This window comes from Aegilops tauschii, chromosome 3, assembly GCF_002575655.3.
Source record: "Aegilops tauschii subsp. strangulata cultivar AL8/78 chromosome 3, Aet v6.0, whole genome shotgun sequence".
Classification (NCBI taxonomy): Eukaryota; Viridiplantae; Streptophyta; class Magnoliopsida; order Poales; family Poaceae; genus Aegilops; species Aegilops tauschii.
Window position 1 is genome coordinate 508510252 of NC_053037.3, and position 22490 is coordinate 508532741.

Genomic DNA, 22490 nt, shown 5'->3' on the forward strand with positions numbered 1-22490 from the left:
TTACTACTGTTACCGAGGTGTCGCTAGGCCACAAGAAAAAGGAGAAAAAGAAGGAACACGCGTGCTAACACACCCACACAAACTCAATTTAATTACGCAGTGAACGCGTCCTCAAGAGTCAAGAGCTTTGATATCATCCTTGATCATCGCAACTATCGCGGGAGGAGTGCCTTCCTTGTGCTCAAATATTCTTTTGTTTCGTTCCTTCCATAAATGCCACTATGAATAAACAACCAGATTTTTTTTGCAGGTAGAATAAACAAGCAGATTGTGGTTTCTCTTATTCTCATCGTCCCATTTGCCCGTGAAAATGTTGTTCCCACACTTGCACATAGGTCGCAACATGACATACCGACGGGTGACTAGCTTGAAAAGAAGGCCAAACTTGTTTGGAGAAAAGGCAAGACATCTTTAGGTGTGAAGCACAAATTGCACGTCTCACTTTACGGCAAAAACAGATTTGCAACAAGAGCAAAAATCTGAGTTTTTCTTTCTGCCCTAACCTTCCAAGCGAGTTGAAGGTGCACGCCATTGCTTAATTTTGCCAAGGAAATGTACTTCGTAAAAAGAAGGGGGAAAGAAAAGGAGAGTATAAGAGAACATCAATATACAACACATCCAATGTCTTAAAAACACATACCGGATTATATACCCTTTATTAGATAGCGAAGAACAAGCTTATATAGACTTAGAGCAAACAAACAGTCTACACTAAGGCTTGTTCACACGTACAGATGGCCCAAGAATGCTAATATCTTAACATGGTTGAGAATTACAAGGAAATACTCACACGATAGAGAGACTGTGAAATTCCAACAGCTTGCGAACTGAACACATATTCATATGTATCCATTAAAGAGTGAAGCTTGGCGGAGCGGCTGCGCCTTGACATCGCCCGAGAGGGCTGCATCCAATGGGTTGCCGACCGGTTGCACCAGTCAACGTGAGCGTGCCGACCCTCCTGGGAGTTGCGCTAGGCTTGATGGAGTACTTGGTGACCATTGGGATTGGGTCCTCGACATTCCTCATCATACCGACAGCGACACCTCCTCGGTGCGCTGTGATACCCAGGCTGACACACCGTTCGAACTATTGTTGGACCTCGTCTGCTTCTCCATCGGGTCGATGCTAGACTCTAGGACGCTCTCCTCGATCTTCAAGGACAGGATGACGCAGTACTCAACGGGGCCATCGAGCGGCACCCGAGACACGTGCTTCAACTTCACTGGTAAGAGCAACATCACGATACCACATGTGGCGCTGTTGTTCAACGACAACGTGATGGTGGAGCTAAACGCCAAAAAGGGTTGTTTTCTTTTCACCCCATCCAATGGGTCTACGTCCAACGGGTTGCCGATAGCACAACAACGCTAAAGTTATGTGTACTTTTTTTGGGGGGGGGGGGGGGGGGATTGCCCCCTAGCCTTAGAGGAAATGGAATAGAAAAAAACAAAGTATTTTTTCACCCCTCCCCCCAAAGTTTGTTTTATTTTCAACCCCCTCCTCGATTGTTGGCTAGCTCCGGAACACACTCCCGAGGCCTTGTACGATGTCGGCCGAGACATGTGCATGGTGAACGTTATAAATAAGCAAGTCTTGTGCATTAGGATCTTGATTAGTTTCAGTGTGGGTCACTACATGTGTTAGTGTGGATTCATGTTAAACCTAAGGAGTGCCTGGATCGGCTTCGTGTTGAGTTGAGTCGCTACTTCTGTTGGACATCAAGACGAGTCAGTGTGTAATATGACATGTATGTGTTTTTTGAGCAATTGTTGTGTTTTTATAACTAAGACCTCCTCTTTATTTACTTGTAATCATAGTTACATCATATAGCAAAAGAAAACAAGCTCGCTAGGAGCATCTTCAATCGAATAGAACCGGAACATGCAGTAGTTTTTTAGAACAACATGTGTTACTTTATTGACAATACCAATGGTTACAGGGATAATGTTTGACCTGGCCAAATATGTCGGCTTTGATCTAGAGAAAACACATGCCTAAAAATATGGTGAGCCTCATAGTTTGAGCTCCTAGATTCTGGAACAAAAATGCAAGTAGCAAAAGAAACCTTCCGACTTGTGATTTCCTTAATGATCGCCCTATACTGGCCACCCCTCCTTCCTTAATGTTTTTGATGATGCTCAAGCAATCCAACGCTATATAGAGATGATGAACACCAAGATCATCAACTAGTGAGAGTGCTTCCCGACAAGAAAGCGCCTCAAGAGTAGAAGAATTTGATATGATGTGTAGATTACAAAAGAAGAACCCAAATACACTCTTGTCTCGTCCCGGCAAAAGAAATCTTCACTCGCTCTAGATACTTCGGACCATCGTTGAATTTAACAAGACCGGCGGTGGAATCCACCTCCTGTTCAGCTGAGCAGTAGTCCCCAATAAATGGTTACTCATGAGGCGTTGGAAGTGATTCATGTGATCAAGCTCGACAATGTATCGAACGATGAATAGATGGGTAGACAGAGTTCTCTAATGGGTCCGTTCATGAATTAATTTTTGCCTTGTCGACCAAATAGTTGATTGAGTAATTACCAGGCGAGTGAAAGTTGCATGCGATAACACTTTCCCTCATGCGAATGAAAGTGCAACAGAATAATCAAGACACATCTCCCAACAAAAGACATCGTTTTTTTTCACCCACCCTATAGCACCGAAGACCTTGCTCCACAGCCTATCTTTGATATATTTAAACACCCCATCCTTCATGCTACACATATCCGTCGGAATGCCAAGGTACTTCTCATTAAGTTGTTTATCTGGCATACGTACAGAATATATTTTATATACCTCTTCATTGATGTTGTTAGGGCAACTCCTACGGAAGAAAATGGAGGACCTTCCTCGATGTATACATTGACCTGAAGCATTTGCATAAAAATCCAACAAAAAATATACTTCTTCCGACTATGCCCGCATTGCTTTTTTTTAGACTTTTTTTTCTGCTGCCCGCGTTGCTTTGGAAAACAGCAAACTGTCATTTGTGAACAACAAATTATTTTTAGAAAATTTGTGAACAACAAATGAAAAAGGCAGTAGTTGTTTTTTTTTTGGAATAAAAGGCAGTAGTTGCTGGCATAAGGCTGGTCGAACTTAGGAGTAACATCACACACTTCAATACAACTTTGCTTATGTAGCACATATTTAATGAAGAGAGAGGTGCTTGTGGTAACTAGCTAAGTTACCGAAACATCACACACTCCAAGAAATAATGAGTCTATAACCTAATAAATACATCGTTGCATGACACTACATAGATGTTCCTACCCATTATGAAGGTAGTAACATAGTCTAGGAAAGTGTGTAAGTTATTAGTTCTTGCCCATTGTGACCAGCCTAAGATCCATTCGCCCATGCCGCGCCTCAAAGAGTAGCTGGGCCTGCCTCAGTGAGGCCCATCACTGATACAGGCCGTAGCAGTCTCACTCAGCCCACTGTACGCAGTCCACGGCGACGTACCACCGCAGACCCGGCCTCACTCCCATCGACCCACAGGCGAGGAGGACATCTCGTCTCTACTGTACGCGGCAGCGCATCCGCGGGCCGGAGCTCGCCCCCTCGCCGGAGACACGGGCGGAGACGATGCTGGAGGCCCAGCCTCCGCCGCCCCCGAGGGCGATGATGCTCGCCGACCTCAACGTCGACCCGCCGGAGAGCGACGGCGAGGATCACCCACCAACCCCCAAGCCCAACCCCGCCATCGCCGCCGCTGCTCCGGTGGTCGCCGTCGATTCCTCCACTAGGTACGAGCATAGAGTTCGAATTCGATCTGACTGTGCTGGACTGCTGCCACTCGTGGGTTCACCCCCCCTGCAAATAGTTTCGAATTGGGCGTTCTTCCTCGCGCACTCACGGTCGTCACTCGTAGGTCATAACCCTAGGATGTGGTCTCTTTTACTTTTTGCGTGGGAGGGTGATCCTGCCATAGCATTGAACTTCTCTGGCGAATCGTGCTGAATTCAGCACGATCCCTGTACATGGACTGCTAGATTTACTGCACATGCTCATCCAACGAAGTTCGAAGCTTGCTTGGCAGTCTTTTAGAATTAGCACACATCTCTTCAGCACTAGATGGCCTTTAATATCACTTGCCTGGTAATTTCCTGGTTCTGTATTGAGTGCTTAGGCCTTAGGCATTGATAATTTATATATTTTACTTGCAGGAGTTGCAACGATGAGGGTAGTTTGGCAAAAAGCATGACCACGACGAAGGAGCCTGATACTGTTGAATGCGAAGGTGAGGGCATGCTAAGCAGTAGAAGGAAAGTTTTCTGTTGTGAATTGACTACTTATGATTCTTTGTGAACAGATGTCGAGCAACATTGTCCAGGGGCTTCCGTTTCACGCGAGGAGAAAGTTAGCAACTTGAAAGCTGTGAGTTATTAGTCCTAATGCCACTGGAGAATGAGCATTCGTAGTTCCTTTTTATATCTCTAATATAAAAAGGTGAAACTGTATTTAGATACCATTTAATATTGTATCGACCACGGGGTTGTCATCCCATTGCTTTGAGTGTAAGCTGGTGGTTTGAAGGGGAATTTTCAGTATGATTATGGTTACGAACTTAATGTTCGTTTTGCAGGCTCTGGTAAATGTTGCCCGGAAGATGCCTAAGAATGCTCATGCCCATTTTATGTTGGGTTTGATGTACCAAAGGCTTGGTCAGCCACAGAAGGTAAATGGTCCTTCACTTCGGAAAATTAAACTCTGTAACATATCCATAGAGCTTAATCGACTCCTGAAATCTGCCAGGCAATAATAGCATATGATAAGTCGTCTGAAATATTGCTACAAGATGAACAAGAAGTGCGGAGGCCTGATTTACTCTCGTCAGTGAGGATTCACCATGCTCAGGTTCATCAGCCTACTTGCAACTCTTCTTCTGGTTGTGTAACCCCCCCCCCCCCCCCCCCCTGATGCAGTTATTTCTCATGCAGTGTATTTTGCAAGCAAGCATGGGTGATAGTTTTGACGAAGAACTTGATGCTAGTGAATTGAGTGAAATCCTTGTTAAGCTGAAGAGTTCAGTTGAATTGGACCCCAGGCAGGCCGCTGTTTGGGAACATTCTCGGTTTAGTTCTTCTTCGGGGTGGTCAACTGCAGGTACCAATATGCTGATTGTGATGCGATTCTTTCCATTTGTCACATGTCAGTGCCTAAACAGAAATTTCTTGGAATACTACCTGATTGTTCACCCTGTCCAGAGTGCTATCTCAGTTTTTTCTACTCTCACGACTGTTGCTCCAGATTACCTGGACTCGCTTGCCAATCTTGGTGTTGCATATATTCAAAGGTGTGAACTGTGAAATTACCATTCCAATTTTCCTTTGTTTCACACTGTTAATAATATATTTATCAATTTTCAGTGGGGATCTAGAACTGGCAACAAAATGCTTTCAAGAGCTTGTTCTGAAAGATCAAAGTCACCCAGCTGCTCTGGTGAACTACGGTGCTCTCCTTCTATGTAAATATGGGTCTTTGGCCGCAGGTACACGAGCAACGTCTTTGGCATAGTCTTCTCTTCTTTAGTCTTTTCATATCTTATCTTAAAGCTGTGCGGTCGCAGTTTAGAACCAAGCTAATCTGTATCATGGTATTTGGATGAGTGGATACTACTTTTAGTTGCTGCCTAATACAATTGTCACATAGCAGGGGCGAGTGGTACTGTCAATGCTGGGTCTTATCTGCATCAGAAAGAAGCCTTAGTTGCTGCAAAAGAGTGCTTACTTGCAGCTGTGAGGTCTGATCCTAAAGCCGCATCGATATGGGTCAATCTTGCAAATGCATATCACATGGCTGGTGAACATAGAAATTCAAAGAGGTGTTTGGAGCAGGTAACAACTGTTGTTATTTTTTTCTTTTATTAACATTATTTCTGGGGAATTTAGTGCTGCTCAAATTAGCTGTCATATACACTTATTTACCATTGATACTATATATATCCTATAAGCACTTGGTACCAGCTTTTAGTAAAATTTTAATGATGATTCATTCTTCGATGTGTCTTGTCTCTTTTACGTGTGTGAATTTCTGTGTGTGCGTTTTTTGGGGGTGGGGGGAGGGAAGGTGCATGAAGTCCACTGCTAAGAACACTACTATGGCTCATCCAAATAAACTGTGGCCTGTTTACCAGCTGGTTACCGCGTGTGCTGTGACATGATGGCCTGAGCTTGTTATATTGGAGTTATTAGCTAGTTGTGATGAAGAATTGTCCCCGCTCCCTCCCGCTAGGGTTCCGCCGCCGCCGCCGCCGGCGCCCTAGCCCCCTCCCGCCGCCGCCAGGCCGCCGGCTCGCGCGCCCCGGCCCTCCCCGCCCCCCTCTTCCCCCTCCCCCTCCCGTTCCCGCCCCTGCGCCGCCTCCCCGGGAGGTGGCCGGGGCGGCGCGCCCCTCCCCTTCCCTCGGCCCCACCCCCGTGAGATCTCCCCCGCCGCTGGCCCGGGTGCTGCCGGCGGCGGCGGGCCCTTCTGTACCCACGCGTTCATCTCCTTCCCGGGGCTGGTGACGGCGGCGGTGATGCTCGGCTGGGCGGCGACCCGGCGGCGGTCGCCGGCGGTAGGCGCGGTGGCGGTGCTGCCCTTGGCAGCAGGGCGGCGTGGTGGCGTGCGGTGGCCGGCGGCGCGTCCCCGGCCCAGATCTGGGCCCTCCCGGCCCCATCTGGGTCCTAGCGGGCCGGTCCCCGGCGTGGCTTCGTCGTCGTCTGTGTGGTGAGGAGGAGCAGCTCGGACGGGGGGCGGCGATGCCGACGGCGTGCCTGCTGCAGCGCGATGGCGGGAGCTTTACGGGCATGGAGTTCCCGGCCGGGCCTGTGGGCCCACGGGCCTGGTATGCTCCTGCTATTGTGTCCGGTCGGCTACCGTCGTTGACGGTGGAGGTTGTGCCCTCCCGCGTGCCGACGGTGCTGCGGCCCCTAGTCCCGGCTTCTATCCCTTGTTGTGCAGACCTCACTCCGTGGTGCCGTGGTGAGACGGCGTGGAGGCTTCTTGAACATGGTGGCGCAAGATGGTGGTCGGTTTGGTGGCAGGCTCTGGAGCACCCGAGGTGAAGGTTGGGATCGGGGGAAACCCCTGTCGGCCTGTCCGACACCGACGCGGCGACGCCGGTGGGTGCCGCCGGACCTTCCTGGAGGGCGTCGGGGCGCCCCTTCCTCTCGCCTCGTCGTGTACCGGGGGAAACCCTTGGCAGCAGCGTCGTCATCGTCGCGGTCCTTCTTGGAGGTGCTGATTGGTACCGGTGCTTCGGAGCCTTGGAGCTTGGTGGGAGATCTTCGGTGGGCGCAGTGGTCGTGAAGCTTCTTCGTTTCCGTCGATCCGCCGTTGTCGGCATTCTTTTCTCTTGTTGTTTCTCTTTCGTTTCTTTTGGGTGTGATTGTGCTGCTTCCGCCCCAGCACCTATCCTTGGATGTATCGGTTGGTTGCTTTGGAATACAAAGCGGGGGGAAACCCTTTTTCGGTTATTAGCTAGTTCTTGGCGCTTGCCCTACCAGTACCTCAAACTGGGCGAGTCACAGAGCTTCCAACTGGTTTTATGTGGTTTAAACCGTGGATCCTGACTGTGTTATCACTGTGAGTTTGTGGTCTAGGAACTTCAATGAAATTTACTATATTCAAGTTGAAACATGCTTGTCCACCAGTCAATCTCCCTCCAGCATCACCATTGCCGAACACTGAAGCTACTCAATACCGTGAAGTACTTACTTTTTGTTATGGTACTAGATAGTCCCAGTGTTACATTTCACTGTGACGAAGTTGCTGATGGTTTGGTAAATGGGCAAAGTAGATATCACATTCTTTTTTCTTCCATTCTTTGCAGGCAGCAAAATTTGAACCCAATCATATGCCTGCTCGGTATGCTATTGCAGTTCACCGTATCAGAGATGCTGTAAGATCGCAATGTTCTGATGATCAGCTTATCTGGGCTGCAAATGAGATGGCAACGGTTCTAAAAGAAGGAGACACTTCAGTAGTTGATCTCCCGGTTGCATGGGCGGGGTTGGCAATGGCTCACAGGGCACAACATGAAATTGCAGCTGCTTATGATGGTGAGCAGGCAATTCTAAATGAGGCAGAAGAGCGAGCCCTTTATACACTAAAGCAGGTGAATTTTGCAAACTATCACCACCACGAAGCCATTCACTTCATCCTGAACTGACAAGTGCAAAATATGGGCATTGGAAAACAGCAACTAAAATAATATATTATATTGACATCTTATTCGCAGGCAATCCAAGAGGACCCAGATGATGCTGTTCAATGGCATCAGCTTGGCTTATACAATATGTGCACGACTCAGTTTAGTCGATCTGTAAATTTTCTCAAAGCTGCAATAGCTCGTTCCCCAGAATGCTGCTATGCTTGGTCTAATCTCGGTAAGTTTGAAGCTCAGTTCAGTCATGTATATATCTTGAGTAAGCAAGCCAGCAAGCCAGCAGAAAGTTGTACTAAGCTTGAGACACTTATTTTGGGACGGAGGGAGTATATGCTTAAAAAATCGTCTAACATTTTCTTGTTAGTATACTTGGTTAAAGTTCCATCAGTCTTCAAATTTTATCAAGTTATCTAATTAGTCTAGCAATGCTCTAAGTCATACCTCTGGACAAAGGAACTTCACCACCATAATTGATTTACCGGAACCCCCAATCATTATCTGTACTTCCCTATACATTATTTCTGCATTAACTACATGACTAATGTGTATGCACTGATGGCTGTTTACACAGGTATTGCGTTGCAGTTATCGAATGATCCGTCCTCTGAAACTGTGTATAAACGGGCATTAGTGCTATCGTCCAGCCAGCAGTCGTACGCAATCCTCTCGAACATTGGGATCCTTTATCGGCAGCACAGGTTGTATGAACTTGCAAGAAAGATGTTATCCAGGTCTTTGGAAATTTGTCCTGGGTATGCACCAGCCAACAACAACCTGGGGCTTGTGTTTGTCGCGGAGGGCCGTTGGGAGGATGCTGTAAGCTGTTTCGAGAAGGCTGTCAAGTCTGACGACTTGCTTGATGCTGCCAAATCGAACTTGGCAAAAGCCCTTGCGTTGGCTAAGAAACAATAGAGCAAGAGATGATGAACGGTGATGACCTTTCAGACATTGCGCTGGAGCTTCGAACAGGAAGGACCTGTCCATGCAAACCTCGGATCTGGAATGTCAACTTTCAAGGGGCCAACTCAGAAGCTATGCTTGGTGACTCTAAGGCTGCTGCCATCCGTGCAGCGGATCAGCCCCCAGGCTCCGCAGTTGCTGTGCTGGTAGGTTTTCTCTGGCCGGTCATTCGGAAAGGGCAGAGTTCGAAGAAATTCTGGAGTAGAATTTGACTGTAAGTTTGTAACAGGCATGTGACATGAACATGAACGACTGTACCTGTACCCTGTACATAACACCTCAAAGTTTTAGCTACAAACACAACTCGCTTTCACTGTAAGATCAGTTGTCACGACGCCGTCTCCATTTTTTTTTGTGCGACACCATCTCCGGTTTGAAGTTGTGTTAACACCAGTATCAGTATTCAGTAGTATCACTTGAGAGTTTGTATGAGTTCCCGGTTCCCCACTATTTCCTTTGTTCACAATTATAAGATGTTCTAACCTTTTTTCTGAATAGGATGTATATAGACATGTTTTGGTGTGTGTGTTCACTCATTTCAGTCCGTATGTAGTCCTTATTGAAATATCCAAAACATCTTTGTTGCTCTTTTAATTTGACACCAAGTCCAGTTCCCAGTCCTTTTTGGTTATTGTCGTCTGAGTTTTATACTGAACTGAAATGGTGTGTTGTTTAACTGATAATATTGACTTCACACTATTTTAGCCATGTTTCACTGATTTTATTTTAGTTAATCTTTGTTCCAATCTGGCATTACAACTTGCCTGCATAGACAGCGATCATCATATATCACAAAAATCACGGCATATCATAGATCCGATCGACCTGTGAAGCTACAACAAAATTGCACAAAAAGACTTGCATGAACTACACAACAGTAAAAAGTGAAATAGTCAACTACACAGTAAACAGTTTCTCCTCTGCATCAACTACACACATCAACAAGAAAGCAATTATGTGAACAAGAGCAATCAACAATAACCAAATGAAGTACACAATCAGCAGCAACAAAAACTTGTATCAACTATACCATTGAGATTTGGATGACCAGACAACAATTACATGAGCAAAGCCAAGTCCACCAAATACCTGCTTTGCAGTTCATGCAAAATTCAAAAAATTAGACCAAGTCACTGTTAGGGCCTAGTCACTATTGTGGGGAAGCGACGAGCGCAACAGGCGGATTTGTTACCATCTATATGATCCTAGTTGCGGTAGCATTGATCAACAACGCATTCATGCGAGGGCTTGATGATGTTGTGGTAATCGGCTTTCCCCCTTACTTTGCCAGTGCGTCCGAAGCTACGTGTTCGGCTCTTCGTCCACCAAACCCTAACCTCGTTGGAACTCGCCAACCTTGAAATTTGAACCTTAAGCGTAGGTTTTAGAAGCTTGTGTATATTTGAATATTCGTACTATTATTAGCTCACTAATTCTGCATGACCCCCTCACTAGCAAGAAAGTCACTATGTGCATTTCATTCTACTCGACCAACAAGTTTTTTTTTTTAAAATAGCCTAACTACCAAGTGAAGTTCAGGTTCAGAGCAGGAAAGCGGGTATACCGGGGTTCCACCTGCCAGCAACCGACTCGTCACGACTCGGCGCCCACCGCCGCCGAGCACAAATCGGTCGAGCGGGCGACGCCGACGCCGACGCGGACGACCCCGCCGACGAGCCCCCGCCTTCCATTTCCTCTCCCGCGCACGCGAGAGGGAGCCCGGCTCCCCAACCGCCCGGGTCCCGTCGGATCGGCCCCCTTCTAGTCGCGCTCCCCTGCTCCCAGATCCTTCTAGAACCCTCCAGATCCCCGGGGAGCCGGCGCTCGGGGCGGCGAGATCTCTGCCCGGCATGGACAAGTCCAGCGCCCTCGAGTACATCAACCAGATGTTCCCCACCGGTACGCGCGCCGCTCGATTTCGATTCCCGTTTCCTCGGCTATAGGCTGCTCGCTCGCGATGCTGCTGCTGCGGCGGCAATGCGCTCGCTTCGAGCTTCGCTGTCCCGGGATTTAGCATTGGTTGCTAGAGGATTATAGGGTTTACAGCTTGCGTTTGTTTTTCTGCTGCTTGGCAGAGGCGTCGCTGTCGGGGGTCGAGCCGCTGATGCAGAAGATTCAGAGCGAGATTCGCCGGGTGGACGCCAGCATCCTCGCCGCCGTCCGGCAGCAGGTTCGGACTCGTGATCCCGTGCTCCATTTGCGCAGTGGTGTGATTTGCACTACCTTCACTCTTTGCATCAGAGCTGGTTAATGTGCCCAAACTGATGGGTTGTGCACTTTGGTGCAAGTAGGTAGTGTGGTATTGCGATGATGCAATTGCAGTGAATTTACTTTGAATATGCACTCAATGAGAATGTGTGGCTGGAAGCCCCAGAATTGCTTGGTATGTGCTTATTATTGCTTATTGCTATACTATATCTGACAACGGGAAGATATTGCTACTCTGCAGAGTAACTCGGGAACCAAGGCCAAGGAAGAACTTGCTGCTGCCACAAATGCTGTTCAGGTCATATTTTCCCTTTTCCTTGTGATTTGCATATTAATCACAATGAACTTACTGCATAATTGATTGAGCGGCAAGCCTTACTAAGCTATAGTTAGATTAGCTCTGGAAACGGTAGGATGTTTATTTGGGGGGAAAAGGGTAGGATGTTAATCAGGTACTGGAGTGCACACTTAATGAAATGATTGGAGTTTAACTTTGCTGTGTACTAACAGGAACTAATGTATAAGATACGTGAAATAAAAACAAAGGCTGAGCAAAGTGAAACAATGGTTCAAGAAATCTGCCGAGACATTAAAAAGTTGGATTGCGCCAAGAGGCATATAACAACTACAATAACGGCTCTTCACCGCCTTACTATGCTTGGTTAGTTTCTTTACTTCACTTTATTTGGGGTTTGTGCTATTGTGCTTAAAAATAAATGTTCAGTAGAAAAAATACATCCACCCAAGCTAATTCATAATGTGCATACGTCATGTCCAGTTTCTGCTGTCGAGCAACTTCAGGTCATGGCCTCAAAGCGTCAGTACAAAGAAGCAGCTGCACAACTCGAGGTAAGCGTGTAAGACACATTAATCGGCGATACATCTGCAAACTTTCTAGCGTTGATCTCCATGCTACCTCTTACTGTAACCATTTTGAATTGGCATGTTATTCAGGAAAGTTCATTACCCTTTTTTTCCTTCAGGCAGTGAACCAGTTGTGCAGTCATTTTGAAGCCTATCGGGATGTGCCAAAAATATCAGAGCTCAGAGAGAAACTCAAGAACATCAAGAAAATCCTCAAATCTCATGTATATTCAGATTTTACAAGGTACACAACAAATGAACTTTATTTTGTCCTTGGTAGCAACACTATCTGGAGTAGTAAACCAGTCAGGTACTGCAAGTAAGATCAATGCAAATGACAGTTAATCCCTGAGTTAGCTAGAAACAGGTGGCCAAACTTGGGAAGTGGCACCTTTTCATTTCCTCGTCATTTTTCAAGTATTATCACTCAATAAGTGAGGTTTTATCAGCGGGTATAGTTCGAATGCAGTGAATAGCAATTAACTTGATTGAAAAAGCCATAAAAAATTATATTCCCTAAATAGGCTACTTTCTCAAATACTTTCCCTGCTGGACCGACAGTTTGGGAATCCTGACTATTTCATGCCTGAGAAATGGGAACACATTGAAGCACTGCAAAGTTGTACTCCTTCTATCTCAAAATAAGTGTCTTCGCTTTCGTACAACTTTAGTACAAAGTTGTACTAAATCAAAGACACTTATTTTTAGACTGAGGGAGTATTTATTAACCAACTGTTTTGTTTGCTATATAATTCAAACTATGAAACAGATCCACAAATTAGTATAACTTTGCAGCTTAGGGACTGGGAAGGAAACAGAAGATGAGGATCTATTGCAGCAGCTATCTGATGCTTGTTTGGTGGTTGATGCTCTGGAACCGTCCGTGAGGGAAGAACTAGTAAAGAATTTTTGCAGCAAGGAGCTTATCTCGTATAAGCAGATCTTTGACGGAGCAGGTCAAAACCTTGTATATGTTACATACATCGGTTGTCTATTTCACTTTATTACAAATGTGTGTACATGTTGCTCCATTATTATTCTGATACTTCTTTGGGGGGAACAGAATTGGCCAAGTTAGACAAGACTGAAAGGAGATATGCATGGATTAAGCGTCGATTGCGGTCAAATGAAGATACCTGGAAAATATTTCCACCTTCCTGGCATGTTGATTATCTGTTGTGTATCCAGTTCTGCAAGATTACAAGGTTTGATTTTGCTTCTCCACTTTTGCATTTTATGAACTTCCTACTTTTCTTCGCCAAACACGGATTTTTACATAGAACTAAAGCAACCATCACTTAACTTAGTTTACATCCTCTTTTATGATGTCGTTAATTATATTTGACCACTCAGATGTCAGATCAATTATTATCTTCTGCTGGACGAATTAATTTACTGGTAACAAATTGCTTCTTTTCCAGGACCCAGCTTGTCGATATCCTGAATAATCTCAAAGAAAAGCCAGATGTTGCAACTTTGTTATTGGTGAGTTGCTTGTTATTTCTTGGAAGTATGGGTGACAGATGGGAATTACTATGTGCCCTTTGTCTTACCATTCTGTGCAGACGACCGATACCTATATCATATCAAATCATTTTATCTTTTGGATGATTTTTCTATTGGTTTCATCTTGCTTCTGGTATACTGTTAGATTTCTGTTGGTTTTAATGCGACAAAATATCGATGAAGTAACGGAATTATGTGCAACATAATGCATTAATGCCGTAGCAGCTTATATCTTGGATTATGAGCTGTGTCATACTACATATGCCGAATGTTTTAACTGAGTGTGCAATCATTCATTTACGATATGGAACTTCTGCGCCAAACACTCTGAGATTCTTGAATGCAGGCGTTGCAAAGAACCCTTGAATTTGAGGAAGAACTGGCTGAGAAATTCAGTGGAGGAACCACAACTGCTCGGAATAAAGAGCTGGAAAGTGATGATGAAAATGAGGGTACGGAACACAATAAAATTGTTTCAGATATACGGAAGAAATACGAGAAGAAACTGGGAGTGCCCAATGATGAAGCTGAACAAGTATTTGCTGCTTACTTGCTTAGTCTCAACTCTTTTCTTCCTCTGTTGATATTTTCTTTCCAACTCTTCTGCAATTTTTACTGGCAGGACAAAGAGAAGCAGAAAGATTTGTCAGTTCCTGGTGCTGGGGTTAGTAGTTTATCAACTATGAGCCAGTGCATGTTTATTACTTCTTTGAATTACGAGCTATGTGTCATATACTCATATATATTATATTTTGCTCTGTACTCTGGCAGTTCAACTTTCATGGGATTATATCATCTTGTTTTGAGCCATACATGGCTGTGTACACAGAACTAGAGGAGAAATCTTTGGTCGAACAATTAGATAAACTTATGCAGGTACGCTAGACAAGTATAGACGTACTTAAAGTTTGAACTCTTGGTGTTTGAGCCTGCTTAACTTGATTTCGCCCTTCTATGCTGGCAGGAAGAAAAATGGGAAACCGAGGAAGGGAGTCAAACAAACATTCTATCAAGCAGCATGCAGGTATGGGAAATAATTCTTGCTAGTTTGAAATCTTGTTTCTGGCAAATTTACTACATGTGACTGATAGCAAATAGCAATTCAGGATTGGTCAAAACTTTGCCAGTATGCTATAACTATGCTAGGTTTTCCTGAAGCCGTCCGTAGCAGATCTCATGTGCAAATCTGCATTTGATGGTCCACAGCATATTTCAACACATTATGTTAATCTGCTTTGCAATTTCCCTTATGCAGGTGTTCTTGGTAATTAGAAGAAGCTTAAAGAGGTGCAGTGCATTGACAAAGAACCAAACATTATTCAACTTGTTTCAGGTATACAGTGTTTCCAGATTTTGTTAACAGTTTTCCTTTGTATGGATAATTCCATGTTCTTTCCAAATGTTATGCCTTCATGCATACTGTTTGTGCACCTCTCAGATTTTCTTTATTTTCCAATTTCATCGACTTTCTACACATGTGATTGTTGAGCATTTTGTTTTGCTATGTATAATGATGCTTGATCCAGGTGTGCTAATTTAATATGGACTCGACATTAGGTGATTTGGCATTTCCATCACTGAAAATTGCTGCATGCGATGGAGAACCATATATGTTTGCTTTCAATGTCTAACATTGATTCTTATCCATTGTTCAATTGTTAAAAAGAGTATAGGACAGGTATCATCCTACAGAACAAGAATGCGCCATGAAATAACCTTGAATAATCAACCATATGGTTCAACTGAACACATGTTTATTAGTTCAGCGGCTATGGTTCTGTCTGCCGATTTTATAAGTTATCACATCTGATAAATTTAAACAGATTCATTGCTGATGAAATACATTTGTTTTTAGGTATTTCAAAGAATACTTAAGGCCTATGCAGCAAAATTATATGCCAGGTTACCAAAAGGTGGTACTGGCATTGTTGCAGCTGCTACTGGTACCGACGGGCAGATCAGGGTATGACAATCATCATTGCACCGGTTGCTTTTCGATCACTTGTTTTTCTCATCTGGTAACAGCATTTTATGTTCTGTGGGCGCTGCAGACCTCTGACAGGGACGAGAAAATGATATGTTACATTGTAAATACCGCAGAATATTGTCACCAAACGGTAAGTTTTCTTTCTATTAAGCCATAACTGGTAGGTGTAGAAGAAAACAGAAAGAAATTACTGTCCACGACAAGAATTATGGAACTTGCTTGGAGAGACAGAAACAACATGTTCGGACTAAATAAATTCTAGGTTTATGCATTCAAGTAGTAGTGTTCTGTTCTCCAGTAAATGTTTACAGCCCTGCTGTTCACCAAAACGTTTCTTCCCCTTCTGGGGAAAGTTAGCTATGTGTCATAAATTGTTACTGCACTTAAAAAAAAAAGCCACCGCAAACAAGTGTGTAACACATGCTGCCAACATTGGTTACTTTTGGAATCGGACCCCTACATATTTTCAGTTACCTAGCCCTTCTCCACAGTTCTCCAAGCGTACCATGTTGTGATGCCCATAGCATAACACCTGGCACTTTTCCAGTCCCTCGTCATAAGACCCAGCCACCATGCATTTCACATCGGAAAGCTGGCACTGGAAGTGGGTTCCACCAGAGATGGGCCGCACAGTGCTTCCTGGGTGAAAGTCCCTTCAATAGCTTTACGTTTCTTGATTAAAAAAAGATGGTATACTATTCTGATTGCAATTGAGCAAAAAACGGCATCATATATGCTGGTTTGTCAGCATAGCTGGCCTGTTGTCAGTCTCGGTGCAAAGTTGGTGGGAGGAGAGGGAAGCCTAGTACGGAGCAGCATGTACCTAATCTTTCCTTATGTCTGTGCTTGCATGTGTGTGATGCCTCTGTATGCTCATGTGAATCAACCTTCTCTGTAAATTTGGCAGTCTGGTGAGCTAGCTGAGAATGTTGCTAAGATAATTAGTTCTCAGTTTTCTGACAAGGTGGACATGTCTGACGTTCAGGTGACTGATCTTTCTGTTTTATTCTTCTTTCTACCTGATTCTAATATCACTATTAGATTTCAGGAAATACCTTAATACTTCAATGCTTGCAGGATGAATTCTCAGCTGTGATCACAAAAGCATTGATGACACTTGTGCATGGCGTAGAAACCAAATTTGACGCTGAAATGGTTGCAATGACTCGCGTTCCATGGTCGACTCTTGAAAGTGTCGGCGATCAATCTGAGTAGGATTTTGCCAAATCCCCTTTATAGTACACACCCCACTAATATTTGAAAGTAATATGAAGTTATGCTAAGCCACTCACTGCCCCATGGCCTATATTTCATGGGCTGTGAAAAATGTATCTGTTCCTTAAAATTGCAATGATGTCACATATCTCATAGCTGATGTAGTTACTTTTCTCTGACTGAAAAGAAGAGGATATTTGATAACTTATGAACTGCCAATTGGGGTCTGTATTATGGGAAGAGGCATGCCGTTACTTGTAAAGAGATGCATATACACCAACTCTCATGGCAGAAGCATGGATGCACAATTTGCATGCAATCCCCTAAAATTCAAAGTTATTGCCCCATCGGGTTTTTTCTAAATAGTCCAACCAATGGCTCATGCTAAAACTAGCACACTCGAGCACAAATATGTTTGCACTACATATTTATTGTCATAAAAATCAGTTCATTGAAAGTTTGGAACACTGTATTCTTCAGTTTATTCAACTTTATAAATACTCCCTCCGTTCGGAATTACTCGTCCAAAAAATGAATGTATCTAGATGTATTTTAGTTGTAGATACATCTATTTTTGTGACAAGTAATTCCGAACGGAGGGAGTAACTGCTAAGTGGTTTCACTGAGTTTTCCCCTACTCTATTTGAAGCTAAGTTTTACATTGTTCCATTCCAGGTACGTGAATGGTATCAGCTCTATTTTGTCCAGTACCGTTCCTGCGCTAGGTAGCCTGCTTTCACCTACTTACTTCCAGTATTTCCTCGACAAAGTAAGTTCAGCATTTTCTTTATTATAGATAAAACCTTGTAGGTCCTTATCACTTGTTTCTATCAGCGTTGTTTATTATACTTTTTTCATTGTTGTGCTGCAGCTGGCTGCCTCGCTTGGTCCTCGGTTTTATCTCAATATATACAAGTGCAAGCACATATCGGAAACTGGTGCACAGCAGGTGTGTATGAATTTAACAAAGCTATTTAGTACTACTATTTAGCAAAGATTTCATCACTTTGCATTGTTTCTTCAGATGCTTTTGGACACTCAAGCGGTTAAGACTGTTCTATTGGACATCCCAGCTCTTGGGAAACAGGTAACCTTGTCTTATCAGAACAAAAATCATCATGCCATACTGCATAGCCTACGTGTTTTCAGTTAACAGTGACTGGTTTAGGAAACCAGCCAGGTGGAGTAGTAATTAACTAATTATTTTGTACTAAGTCTTCATTGAATCTTTGAAAGAAATTTGGCCATGCAAATAGTTAAATATGTTTAGAATTGTTCAAATTCAAAATGTTACTCAAAGAAGGTTGGCAGCCAATGAATGCAATAAATTTGCTTTGTTGGCTTCATAAGGCAGCATATTTGCACTTTATACTTGGTTGCAAAAAGACATTTTTTTGCGTTACTTTCCGTACCTCACATTTGGTTTCTTTGTATTGCATGTAACAGACTACAGTTGCGGCTAGCTACTCAAAGTTTGTAACCCGGGAAATGAGCAAAGCTGAAGCACTCCTCAAGGTAAATTGGGAAAATGAATTTAGGTTTCGATGGTCAACATGAGTACTGTGGAAAGGCACTTTGCATTACATCCAGATTGGATCAAGCTAATAACACTCAATACAGGTTATTTTGTCACCAGTTGATTCTGTTGCTAGTACCTACCGTGCGCTCCTTCCAGAAGGCACGCCTCTTGAGTTTCAGCGGATACTTGAGCTCAAGGTTCTTGCTTAAAAAACCTGAACCCCTTTATGCGGCAGGTGCAGCTTTCCATCAGTATGGTTGCCCTAACACAAGTTCATTGTTTCTCTTGCTCTTTGCGCGTTGCCACAGGGCTTGAAGAAAGCAGACCAACAAGCTATACTGGAAGACTTCAACAAGCACAGCCCCAGCATCAAGCACCCTACCATTACCCCCACAGCCGCGCCACCAGTTCCAACAGCCACAGCATCAGTCCCGATGGCACCAGTCCCGCTCCCAACCCAAGCCGTCGCAGCGTCACCGAGCATGTCCACCGCCTTGACGGGCGCCCTGGCCAACCGGGAGGATGTGCTCGCCCGCGCCGCAGCGCTCGGGCGCGGCGCTGCCACGACGGGGTTCAAGAGGTTCCTCGCATTGACAGAGGCGGCCAAAGACCGGAAGGACGGGCCGTTCCGTAAGCTGTTCAACGCGTAAAGTTTTGCCCCTGCTTGTTGATAGTTTACGCCTCTCTTTGCAGTGCACATAGCTATAGGAAATTCTTCCCACACCGTGTGTGTTCCTTGTGTGTACCCTGACCGTCAGTGTATAATGGTTAGATCTTTTTTGACGTGACGCTCCCCATTTTGCGGAGGAACTGGTAGCTCAGCTGTATTGTGGACATTCTGTCGGAGGAATAAGGTTCCATTGTATGTGAAGGCTCAAGATCGCCCATTATTTGAAGTCGCAATTGCACTATTTTCATGCATAAAATTTATCCCGAAAAGCGCTTAGGCGCGGCATGCTTACATTTGGACTCATTGTCAGCTATTTAGAATTATACTGCGCTACTTTATAATTCTGTTTGGGTGCTTGACAGTGACTTGGTGTGTATTTAGCCCTTGAAATTTTGGTAAGCAAAACTTAGGAGTCGAACTTTTTTCTAGATCAGCACTCCCTACATCCCATAATATAAGAACATTTTTCAAGCTAAAAATGTTCTTTTTCTTAGTAACAGCTAAAAATGTTCTTATATTATATTATGGGATGGAGGGAGTAGTAGTTTAACCGAACATTGCACGGTTAGTTTTTTTTAAGGGACTTGACAGTGAGTGAACAACGAATCTGATCCTTGAGCAAAATTCACGGATTACTGTGACACGTAGCCGGCCTTTTCATCTTTTGGGCTTGGGCCTGGGCCATCCGTCTCCGGCCTTCCATATGCTTGAACGCAGGTTCTTGTCTGAAGTCTGATGCTTTGTGTAACAGCCGTCAAGCAGCTACTAGTTTTGTGAGGTCCGCTCAAGAAAAAAAAAAGAGCTACAGTAGAACAAATAATCAAGGTGACTTGGAACAATTACGAACAGGGTACCAAACAACTACAAATAATGAAATAATAGTACTCCGGTGCTTCCATCTTAAAAAAACCCGTCTATGGGTTGTCTGTACCGGTTTTCCGTAAAATTTATTTTTGCGAAAAAAACTTTCGATCTATTCATCAACTATCAAGGTAGTACAAAAAACGTCAGAGGTAAAAATTACATCCAGCTTCATAGACTACCAGGCAAAAAGCTATCCAAGATAGTAAGTACTCGGCGGTATACTCCTGTAGCTCCTTGATTCCTTACGCAAGTTAGAGCCTTAGCGACGACTACAAGCACTAGAGCGAGCCGAAGGCGCGCCGCTGTCATCGCCTCTCCATCAAAGGAGCGGGGCAAAACCTGTTGTAGTAGACAGTGGGGAAGTTATCGTGCTAAGGCCCCAGAGGACCAACGCACCAAAACAGTAACCGCCGCCGATGAAGAGAATCGTAGATCGGAAGGATCCAACTTGTTGACACACCAACATAGACGAACGAAGATTGGATCCATCAAAGACAAACGCCGACTGAATCCGCGAGATCCGCCGGAGATAAACCTCCACATGCCCTCCGTTGACGCTAGAAGCATCATCGAAACGGGGGCTAGGCGGGAAGAAACTTATTCCATCTTCACAGAGTCGCCGCCGCCTCCTCTTCCTAAGCACGACATAAACCATACCAAAACTAAAAAAAACTCTAAAAACGAAATCCTCCTGCCAGTAAGGACCGGCATTCACCGTGCCTCCATGGCCCCGAGGCCACGAGAGATGAGGCAGCCCGGCGGCTGCACAACAGGAGGCAACGAAAACCCTAATATCGCGTGCCTCACAGGAGTAGCGAAGGGGTACGCGCGACTGGACAACTCGCTACTTCTTAATTAATTGATGAGGCAAATCTTTTGGCTTCTTTTGAAAAAGAGAAACTTCGGTGCTGCCATTGATTGACCCCCAGTTTGGAGATTGCGCAGGAACAACTACGAACAGGGTGCCAAGCGAGTAAACAACACAGGCGCACGGATCTCTGCGCCGCACCGATTGGCCGGCCCGTCCTGCTCCACTTCCAGGCGTGGGAAAGAAGCTGGGCACATAGGAGGAATGGAGGATCAGGATATGCTGCTCTCGTTAGTCGCTACCAAATACCATCTGCGCCCTGCCAAACGGATATTCTCATGTCATATTCTCATCCTCGCAATCATCGAAGCCGCCATCTCCCACACCCAGTCCACTGACCCGGCCCATCGTCACGTCACTCTGGCACGACAACAAACGAGGCCGGCTGGCTGGACTGGACTGTCTGCAATCAAGCAGAGACACGGCGTTTTCTTCTCTGAACAAGCGTAGCGCCACCCGCAGCCGTTTCAGACTTGACCAGCCGCCCGGTAAACATCATCGGTCGCACTCGCACGTCACGACGCAGATCCGCAGACCCGCATTTTCAGTTCTTATGTTGACGTGTCGATCCGCCCGGGCCCGTGTGGTGTATGAGGGCAAGGACCCGAAATCGTCCGCCTCTGTTCATTTGGGTCGGAACAGATAGACGGCACGGTCCAACACGCGACCGCATCCACATAATTCATCTGTGTGGCGTCCGGCCCGCTCCATTTTCGGTGCAAACCCGCGCCCGGTTTACGGCCGCGCGGACGTTGAATGGACGCGCACGCGCCGCCTCAGGCCCGCTTGGCAGCCGGCCACCTAAATCTAACGGGCCACATTGACTACGCACGGGCGGGAGGCCCCACCTAGCATCCACCTCGGCCGAGTGGTCGCTGTCTTTTTTAATGGGGAAGCCGTGGACAGGTGGGAGTCCACATTTCCACTCCCGGCGACGCGTCCCTCCTCGAGCCCCGACATCCAAACCCTAGACCGCCGGTCACCATGGGATGTCATTGGATCCCTGGCCGCAAGGGCAAGCACGACCGCGAGGCCGGGTCCTCCTTCGGCCATCGCTGCCGCTCTACTCCTTCACCTCCACCTCCACCTCCACCACCCGCCTTCCACATCGCGCCATCGGCGACCGGATCTCGCTCGCGGCCGTATGTCAAGGTGGAGTTATGCAGGCGTTATTGGGAGACGCGCACGTCGCTGCCGTGGACGGATGTGCACCTCCCCAATAACTGGCACCTCTCCGCGGATCGGATGCCCATTCCCACGATCCCGGTGAGCCGCCGGGCCCGTCGGGAGGAGATCAACCGACGTCGGGCCTGCCTGCCGCCGGACCTCATCGACGATTGGAGGTACGCCGTCGACTCCCTCCTGTAAGATACTTGGCTCCGCGACAAGCACACCATACGTCGGCAATCTTTCTTTGTCGGTCGTGCTCCGAGCCCACCGTGGCCGTGATCTGAGCGCCGTGCGCGCGCTCCCAGGCGCCCCAGCCGTGTGTTATGGACCTCGATCTAGGGTTGCAGGTGCGAGGGAAGGAAGGGGGAAAGGGGATCGGGTTAGAAGGAGGACGAAGAGCAGCTTCGTTCCTGGTTCACAGATTACAATAATACTTGATACCCTTTTCTGCTCGCTCGCCTCTACTTATCTCCTCACGGCCGCAGGCCACACACACAC

The 22490-nt window shown here is 45.8% G+C and overlaps 3 protein-coding genes across 3 annotated transcripts; all 3 read left to right on the forward strand.

Annotated features, from left to right (window-relative positions):
* The first annotated feature begins 3486 nt into the window (after window positions 1–3486).
* On the forward strand, window positions 3487–9440 carry LOC109754007 (uncharacterized). Its single transcript, XM_020312936.4, is given in 13 exon segments — window positions 3487–3758; window positions 4179–4252; window positions 4325–4389; window positions 4598–4690; window positions 4768–4869; window positions 4953–5075; window positions 5077–5118; window positions 5220–5308; window positions 5382–5503; window positions 5668–5849; window positions 7826–8110; window positions 8234–8381; window positions 8733–9440. Coding segments are annotated over 13 exon segments (1827 nt in total). The 5' UTR covers window positions 3487–3597; the 3' UTR covers window positions 9074–9440.
* A 1223-nt stretch (window positions 9441–10663) lies between these two features.
* Window positions 10664–19346, forward strand: LOC109754005 (vacuolar protein sorting-associated protein 53 A). Its single transcript, XM_020312934.4, has 24 exons — window positions 10664–11020; window positions 11197–11291; window positions 11571–11627; window positions 11840–11990; window positions 12108–12178; window positions 12313–12437; window positions 12989–13149; window positions 13257–13398; window positions 13615–13678; window positions 14046–14234; window positions 14322–14363; window positions 14471–14575; window positions 14664–14723; window positions 14955–15032; window positions 15555–15662; window positions 15751–15816; window positions 16594–16671; window positions 16764–16897; window positions 17577–17670; window positions 17773–17850; window positions 17926–17988; window positions 18348–18416; window positions 18522–18617; window positions 18729–19346. The coding sequence occupies exons 1-24, from the start codon at window positions 10972–10974 to the stop codon at window positions 19068–19070; spliced, it is 2517 nt and encodes an 838-aa protein (XP_020168523.1). The 5' UTR covers window positions 10664–10971; the 3' UTR covers window positions 19071–19346.
* A 2460-nt stretch (window positions 19347–21806) lies between these two features.
* On the forward strand, window positions 21807–22190 carry LOC141043059 (uncharacterized). The gene has a single exon (XM_073511976.1). The coding sequence runs from the start codon at window positions 21807–21809 to the stop codon at window positions 22188–22190; it is 384 nt and encodes a 127-aa protein (XP_073368077.1).
* The last annotated feature ends 300 nt before the right edge of the window (window positions 22191–22490 follow it).